The following is an 8380-nucleotide window of genomic DNA, read 5'->3' as shown; positions in this document are numbered from 1 at the left end:
TTCAATGAGCCCAACAACAAACCCAACCACCAACTTGGGGAACATGTCAAATTCTGGCCTAACTGGGCCGGCTCTACCACTCAGTTCCACCTGCAGGAGGAAAGGAAAGAAGCAGCAAGGACTTTCTCGAGCACATTTACTGGCTCACATAAATACCTGGAGACACACGCATCTGTCTCCGTGTCCCGGCGGAACTGATTACGGTTCTTCACGAACTATAAACACCCACAAACAAGGGGACGTGCAGTCACAGAGCGAGGGGCCGGCAGGGAGCCCGTCATGGTGGGAGGAAGTCAGATTTACAACTTTAGAGTCACATTGCACCTATCAGAGGAAGCTAATTTATAACCTGAGCTCAACTCAAGCGCTCACAGCAGTGAGAATATCGGGAGACTTTCAACTAAGGAACAGATAAAATGTTCAGACACAAGCTCATACTGAGGGGGAAAAAAAAAAATCTACGGAGTTTGACGGGCAGAGGGCCAGGAGAGGGCACCGCCAGCTCCAGGCAGATGCGCCGCGGCGGCAGAGACCAGGCTAGCGGGGCTGGGCGTACAGCCGGCTCTTGATGAAGACCACGCGGGCCAGGTGCTGCCGGACGCCAGGGTAGTGCTGGATGTGGCAGAACCAGCGCGACACGTTCAGGTACTGCTCCTTCTCTTGAACTGAGAGCTCGACCTGTGCGGAGAAGAAACACATACAACACTAGTGACTCAGGCCGCTGCCACGGGAGACAGCTAGAACCAGACCCACCGGCCAGTCCTTGCTGAGGGAGGTGTGAGACTCAGCCATGCCGGCCACCCCTGCTGGACGCGTCCAGGTTCCCACCGAGAGCTGCCTGCGTGCCAGGGAGATGGCCCGGCTCTGCAAAATGACCCCGACTGGGAAGAGTTTGTCTTTTAGTTTACTGGGAAGGAAGCAGGAGAAAAGTAGAGAGTAGCTGCCGAGAAGCTAAGAGAAGATCTTTTCTCCAAGGTTTAAAGAAAACTCACCTATACAAACAAAGGCATCGAGGGAGTGACAAGGGGCCACTAGGTAATCAGACACACCAATCCCGGGGGACTGGTCGGGTGTGGGGACCACAGCTCCTTTCCATGGGACTCTGGGGGGGATGTGAGGGTAGGGAGTAGCAATGCAGCTCACTCTAGTGACTGCTTCAGCCCGCAGGGCAGGCAGAGTCCAGGGGCTTCCAAAGAGCCAGCCCTCTCCCTTGTGCTGTGCCAAGAAGCCGCCCTTAATGTGCAGCAGGCACAGGGCTCCCGGCACCTGCTCGGGAGCACCCAGAGACTGGGCCGCGGAAAGCCGAGGGAGACCCATCCACGCCCATTACCTCACGCCAACTCCAGGCGGGCGCCCCAAACACCCCCTCTCTCAAGAACTGTGCCATAGCCAACACAGAACACCAACTGTCAACACTAGCAACAAACAGGGAAAGGCAGGCATGCTGCATTTTCTCAAGAGGTGTTTCTGGCCAGCTCGAATGCCCATTTCACATCTACTGTAAGGTGATCTAGAGAGAGTGTGGTCTCGAGCCTTGTCTCTGCCAGGCCAGCTCCCTGCAGTGACTGGCAGTGAAAGTCCCACTTAGTCACGTCCATGACGACTCACACATGCACACCCATCTTGTTTGAGGGGCTGCAGCGACACAGAAGAGTGTCACACGCTCCTGTGTCACACACCCGTCACACCCACAATTCAGCATGTCCACAGTGTGGAGGTAAAAGATTAACAGTCATGGGCCTCCCCGGTGGCGCAGCGGTTGAGCGCTGGGTTGCGAAGCTGCCCGCAGCCTCTGCGGCGCCGGTTCGATCCCCGGCTGCTCCCTGGCCACCGGACGAGGGTCCCGCATGGCGCGCAGACCTCTCCTGCCGCCCGCTGCTCCCCTCAGCAGTGTCCTTCGGTCCTTCTGCCTGCTCTGCTCCCCGCTCTGGCTCTGGTGAATTCTCTCACCCTCCCGCGCTTCTGACTGTACCCAGTGCATGTGTAAACGAACAAACAAACAAACAAATAAATAAAAAATACATGCCTCTTAAAAAAAAAAAAAAAAAAAGCTTGTAAAAGATTAACAGTCATGAAAACCAGTCAAGAATGCCGCTGTTTATGCAAAAGTTCCTTTTTCACTAAAAGAGAAAACGTCGTCTCTCACGTCAGAATCTCATCATTCCGCACTCCGGGGGACAGCTCTGCAGCCTCCACGACCGGGCAGTCAGTCCGCATCTCAGAAGGTGAAATGCCTCTGGCTCTTTGCCCCAGTCTTTACCACACGCAAACTTGGCCACCAACGTCAAAAGAAAATGTGAGGTTTTTAAAAAGCTCAACCACTAGTAAATACTGACACAGATCCGAGAGGACATGCAAGTGACTTTCTAGGTCACAGACCAATGCAGCGCAGTTCAGCAAACACAAGACACCAACCTTGTGCCAGACGGACCCCAGGTCAGCCACCAGGGGGCACACGTGAGCCAGGCTGACTGGCCATGACCAGGGAGGGTCCTCAGAGCTCCAGCATTTTAGGGCACTGTTAGTGAGGGCTGGGTATTTATTAACATGGGCATCAGCCACTGCATTCACATTTACTTAAGAGCAATCAGGGGGCGGAGTTCATGGGGAGTAAGAAATGAAGAGGCAGGACAGTATCCAGAACACGGGGGCTGGAGTGAAGCCCCCCAAGGGTGTAGGGTTACATGCTGGGGCAGGGGAGGGTGACCAGGCCCAAGGTGGGGTATGGGTGGGGAGGGAGGAGCTGCTGTGAAGCCCAGGAGAAGCAGGAAGGGGGACATAGCAGGGCCAGCAATAGGCCGCCACCCCATCACATGAACATACACAGGAACTTCTGCACCAAGAGCCTCAAGAAAAAGTAGCCCCCTGGGGCCTCCCCGGTGGCGCAGCGGTTGAGCGCTGTGTTGCGACGCTGCCCGCAGCCTCTGCGGCGCCAGTTCGATCCCCGGCTGCTCCCCAGCCACCGAAGGAGGATCCCACATGGCGCGCAGACCTCTCCTGCCGCCCGCTGCTCCCCTCAGCAGTGTACTGCGGTCCTTCTGCCTGCTCTGCTCCCCGCTCTGGCTCTGGTGAATTCTCTCACCCTCCCGCACTTCTGACTGTACCCAGTGCATGTATAAACACAACAAACAAACAAATAAAATAAATAAATAAAACATGCCTCTATTTAAAAAAAAAAAAGAAAAAGTAGCCCCTTCGTTTGTTAGAGAAATTTGATTTAAATTCACAACACATGGAAATAATCATCCTGACCTTTGCATAAAAGAGCCAATGATGATTCAGACCCTCACCATGAAGCGATGGAGTCCATAGTACAGGAGGATGTCTGCTAAGGTGAAGTTATGTCCCGCAAGGTAGACTTTGTCTTCGAGGTAAGAATTAAGATCCTAGGAAAAAAACAAATAATTAAAAAACAAAAACAACTCGGCAACAATAAAGCTAGCCGCCATCATCTGACTTAAAACACCAGGTTATTAAAAGCGAAATAATGAAAAACACGGACAGAGTTAGCTTAACAGGAGAGCGCAAAGTCATGTGCCAATCACTCCGCTCTAAAATCAGCGTGAACATTACTAGTCTTGTTCAATTTGAAGGAAACGGGAAACCATTAGAAAATGGTATTCAGAATGCCGTCTATGATCATTTCAAAGCCTCCATTGTTTATCTTGCAGGGACCATTTTGTAAATCATATTCATGTTGGATTCGTCTTTTCTATTAAAATAGAAAAAGGTCAACAATTTCCGTCTCCCGAGAGAATTACAAATTACCGGTCTGCTGCATTTTTACACATGTGCATTTTAAATGTCGGAGGATATAAGTAACCAAATTTACTTCCTTAACCACATGTGTATAATTAAGAATGTGTTTGGATTAATGTTTTTGTGCAACTGATCTTCAGAAATTTTCACCTTGCAAAGCTGAAACTGTACACCTACCAAACAAACCTCCACCTTCTCCTCCCTAGGAGCACGCCTTCCTAATTTCTGTCTCTATGAATTTGCTCCGGGAACCTCATGCTACTTAAATAAGTGGGATCCTACAGTATTTGTCCTTTTGTGACTGGCTTGTTTCGGTGCAACGTCCTTAAGATCCATTGGTGTTGAGCAGGTAACACAATGCCTCTTCCTTTATTTTTTTTTAAAAGAAATTTACTATTAATTTTTTTTAGTTTTTTTTTTTTTAGATTTATTTATACAAGAACTGGGGTACAGGCCAGAGGTGTGCGGGGTGAGAGGATTCCCCAGAGAGAGTGGGGAGCAGAACAGGCAGAATGAAATGCACTGCTGAGGGGAGCAGCGGGCGAGACAGGAGAGGTCTGCTGTGCCATATGGGTTTCTCCCCAGCCAGCCAGGATTGAACCTGCGCTGCAGAGGCTGCAGACAGCTTCAGAGTGTGGCATTCAACCACCTGTGCCACCAGGGAGGCCTTGCCCTTCCTTTTTAAGGCTGTGTAATATTCCACTGCAGGGACAGACGGTGTTTTGTTTACACATTGGTGTGTGGGTAGCTTCTGCCTCATAGCCGTTCTGAGTAATATTGCTATAATACAGCATATGAACACAGGGCCCTGGAGACCCAGTCTGAATTCTTTTGGGGTGTTCCCAGAATGGTAACTCTATTTTCTTTTGAGGAGTCACCACACCGACAGCTGCTCCTCCACTTGACAGTCCCACCAACAGTGTTCACAGCAGCTGGGATGCGGGAAAAGCCCAAGAGCTGACCACGGGTGGGTGAGGAGAGGATGAGGCCTAGTCACCCAGTGGAAAGCTACACAGCACTACAAAGGAGGAGCTCTTGCTGTCTGCAAGGATGTGGACAGAGCCCCAGGGGTCTGTGCTAAGTGAAGTCAGTGCAAAGGAGAAAGATGTATGACTTCACTTGTTTGTGGGGAGGAATAAAGGGGAGGAAAGCAATCAAACAAAACCAGAAACAAACCCTTGGACTCTGATAACAGAATAACGATGTCCAGAAGCAGGGATGGGGAGGGACTAGGTGGAGGGTGACTGGCGTGTGAGATGGGGGCAGGTGGTAGGAACGGGGCCCAGGTGAGAAACTGTCCACCTGGATCCTGGACAGTGTTGGAAATGAACATTACCTCAAAAAATAGAGGAAAAGGGCCTCCCTGGTGGCGCAGAGGTTGAGCGCTGGGCTGTGAAGCTGCTCGCAGCCTCTGCAGCACCGTTCAATCCCCGGCTGCTCCCCGGCCACAGGCAAGGGTCCCACATGGCGCGCAGACCTCTCCTGCCACACCCACTGCTCCCCTCAGCAGTGTACTTCGGTCCTTCTGCCTGTTCTGCTCCCGGCTCTGGCTATGATGAATTCTCTCACCCTCCCGCGCTTCTGACTGTACCCAGTGCTTGTATAAATAAATAAATAACTCTTAAAAAAAAAAAAAAAAAAGAGGAAAAAGGAAGACTTGGACAGCAGCTCCCCAGGTGATGGGAGACTTGACCAGAAGTCACATGACTCCCACTGTAAAACCAGGACCAAAGGCACCAGGTGGGTGTCCAGTTGACTCTGAGGCCCTAAAGCCTCTTCAGGTTTTAAGTCTTTCTTTAATTTAATAAAAAAAAAAAGTCTGCTTTATTTTTATTAAATAAATTAGCAAAATTAACTTTATTTGACTGTTTTCATTCTCAGTGACTCCGGAACCATACTTGGTGTTACATTTTATTCCAACAGACTCTGTTATTCTCATTTGACTTCTTTGGGGGAAAACAACTCTGAGAGCAGTAAGCCATAAGGGGGGAGGTGGGTCTTCCGGATTACAATCCCTCGACTCAGCCCTGCCTTTAAGGAAGGCGAGATCACTCAGGCCAGAGGAGTCAGCAACCACAGCAGAAAGCCAGCCCCCAAGGCCAGCCAGGATCCAGGCTCTGCAGAGAGCCAGGGCAGACAAGCCCAGGGATCCAGGAACTGCCTCAGGCTGAAGCTAGAAGAAGACGTTTCTAGGAAGGGGTGTCTGAGCTGAGACCTGACAGGCTGGCAGGGGCAGGCCTGCTGCAGGCGGAGGCACCCCACAAGCCAAACTGCCCAAAGCAGGAGGACACCAGAGAAGAGGCCACAGCTCCGGCTACTGATCCCAGGGAGAGACGCTGGGATCTCACCCTACAAAGATCGGCCAGCCCCTGTACCTTCAACAGAGTGCGCATGTCCTCTTTGCTGGGGTGGCCGTCCACTCGAGTCACTCTGTACTCCAGCCATTGCTGGACTATGGCCTTTTCCTCCGCAGTGCTCCCCAGCAGGTGCTCTTTGTTGGCCTGTTTGACCAGATGAGCCGCGATGGTCGCCAAGCCAGTTAGACTCGGGCCAGAGTTTGTTTGAAGAACTGGAATCTTAAGAAGGGGAAAAAAAGGGCTTCAGATCCATTTAAAATGCAGATCACGAAGTATGTCCTAGTTAGGGCTAAACCCTACAAGTTTTCCCAAACACTAGGATTGGGTCCAAAGGCACTAAGTGATATACAAATGAAAGAGGGGAAAATATACAACTTATGTGTAAATTAAAGAGACAATTTGCTATTTGATAAGAGACTTGACAGGCCCGCATTTCACCCCTTCCAGGCTGCACTTTCACTGACTTGTAAGACTGTAACTTGGCCCCAATGAAGATGAGAAAATGAACAAAAAGTGAGAGTCATGGGGAAAAGCTTACAGGGGCAAAAAGGTATGTCCTTTGTCTTCGTACCCACTGTCCTCCAGGACAAACCACCGCCTCTGTAACACACACTGTGCCAAGCAATCGGGTCGCCAGACCTCCGCCTCTTTCCCCACTTGGCAGCTGAACTCAATCTCCAGACCTCAAAACGCCTTCCTGGATCTTGAAGATTCTCACCTTCTCAGCTCCCTGGCTTCAAAGGGACACGTCACCCAGCGCCATGAAGGGAGCTGCCAGGTTGCTCCAGGGCCCCAGAGCATCCCGAGGGAGAGGGTCGGCCCTCACCACCGGCTCCCCAGGCCCTTAGCCCCTGAGGGGTGTCGATGGAAGACGGCACCAACGCCCCACGGAGCCCCCTGGAGCCTCCAGTCCCCTGGGCTCCTTCTCAGAACGGGAGACGCCAACTTCCCCCGGGGGCCGCCTGGGAACACCCCCTCCCGAGGCCGCGGGGCTCGCAGCGTGACGCCACCTCCCTGAGAGCCGGGTGCCACTCCGGAGGCCGCGCCCCCTCAAGCCGCGGGCTCCGGGCGACGCCTCCTCCCGGGCACCTGAGGCCGCAGGAGCAGGTGCCTCCCCCGCGAGGCCGCGCACCACGCGGAGGCGCCGACCGGCCCGGGCGCGCACGTGGGCGCCCTGACGCCCGCCGCCGCCCCGCCCCGCCCCGCCCCGCCCCGCCCGGCCCCCCAGCCCCGGCGCGCCCGCCCCGGCGCGCTCACCTGGCGCTCGCCCCGCGCGCCGTACTCGCGCCCCCCGCGCAGCCCCAGCGACCTCGCCAGCAGCGCCAGCTCCGCGGCCGCCGCCATCTTCCGGCCGAGCTCCGGGGGGGCGGGGGCGCGCGAGGGCGGGCCACACCCATTGGCCGGAGCGCAAGGCCCGCCCCATCGGCGTCACCGCCCATTGGCTGAGCGCCAGGGGCGGGCTCAGCGGAGGGGCGGGCCCGGGGCGGGGCTTGGTAGCGGGACGGGCAGGGGCAGCCCGGCCCCCCGGGACAGCCCGGCCCCCCGGGACAGCCCGGCCCCCCGGGGACAGCCCGGCACCGGGGCTCGGTCCTGCGGAGATGGAATCCGTGGTCCTCAGGGGGCGGGCGCCGGCCCGGCTGCCAGTTCGCGGGGAAACTGATTTGGCATGCCAAGATCTTTTTATTAATTGGAATTTATTACCATTAATTACAATCTATTCATTGAAATGCTGTTTTCCCTCGTTTGGCCCTGGAATCTGTGAATTTGAACTACTGAATTGGACACTCTATGAGGAATTTCTAACATGTGGGGATTCACTGTATGGTGAACTGGAAAACCTAGTTTCTCTTGTCAATCTACAGCTCCACAGTAGCTATACAATTACGAATGTGAAGATTATTCACAGACCACTGGGTATGTCAGATAGCACCAAGTAGGCCGCATAGCCTAAGAAAACCAGCCATTATAGTTAGGGGGAAAAGGATGTCTTAAAGCTAATTCCATACAGGTTTTGTGGACTCCACCCCCACCCCAGGCCAAAGCCAAAGACACTGGGAACTCCACATCCCATCCCTACCAAAGGGAAGGTAGCTGGGACCTGAGGGTGGGGTTAAGGTTCAATATTGGGGCTGCTCTATAACATTACTACTGAAGGAGCTTGATTTGCAATACTAGAACCATAAACCAGTGATGTAACTTACATAGCTTTTGATATGTAAATGAGGGGTGAGTTAGATCCATATGTAGTTATTAATAGCATTTGC

General features: G+C 53.3%; 1 protein-coding gene across 1 annotated transcript; it reads right to left on the bottom strand.

Moving 5' to 3' along the window:
* Positions 1 to 403: 403 nt before the first annotated feature.
* On the bottom strand, positions 404 to 7460 carry EEF1E1 (eukaryotic translation elongation factor 1 epsilon 1; the record flags this gene model as incomplete). Its single annotated transcript, XM_084229128.1, has 4 exons — positions 404 to 678; positions 3291 to 3386; positions 6135 to 6335; positions 7374 to 7460. 4 exons carry the CDS (start codon positions 7458 to 7460, stop codon positions 538 to 540), a joined length of 525 nt encoding a protein of 174 aa, XP_084085254.1. The 3' UTR covers positions 404 to 537.
* Between the last annotated feature and the right edge of the window lie 920 nt (positions 7461 to 8380).

This window comes from Talpa europaea (genome assembly GCF_964194135.1).
Source record: "Talpa europaea genome assembly, chromosome: 2".
Taxonomy (NCBI): Eukaryota; Metazoa; Chordata; class Mammalia; order Eulipotyphla; family Talpidae; genus Talpa; species Talpa europaea.
Note: the sequence above shows the minus strand (reverse complement) of the source record. Positions and strands in the feature narration are given on the sequence as shown.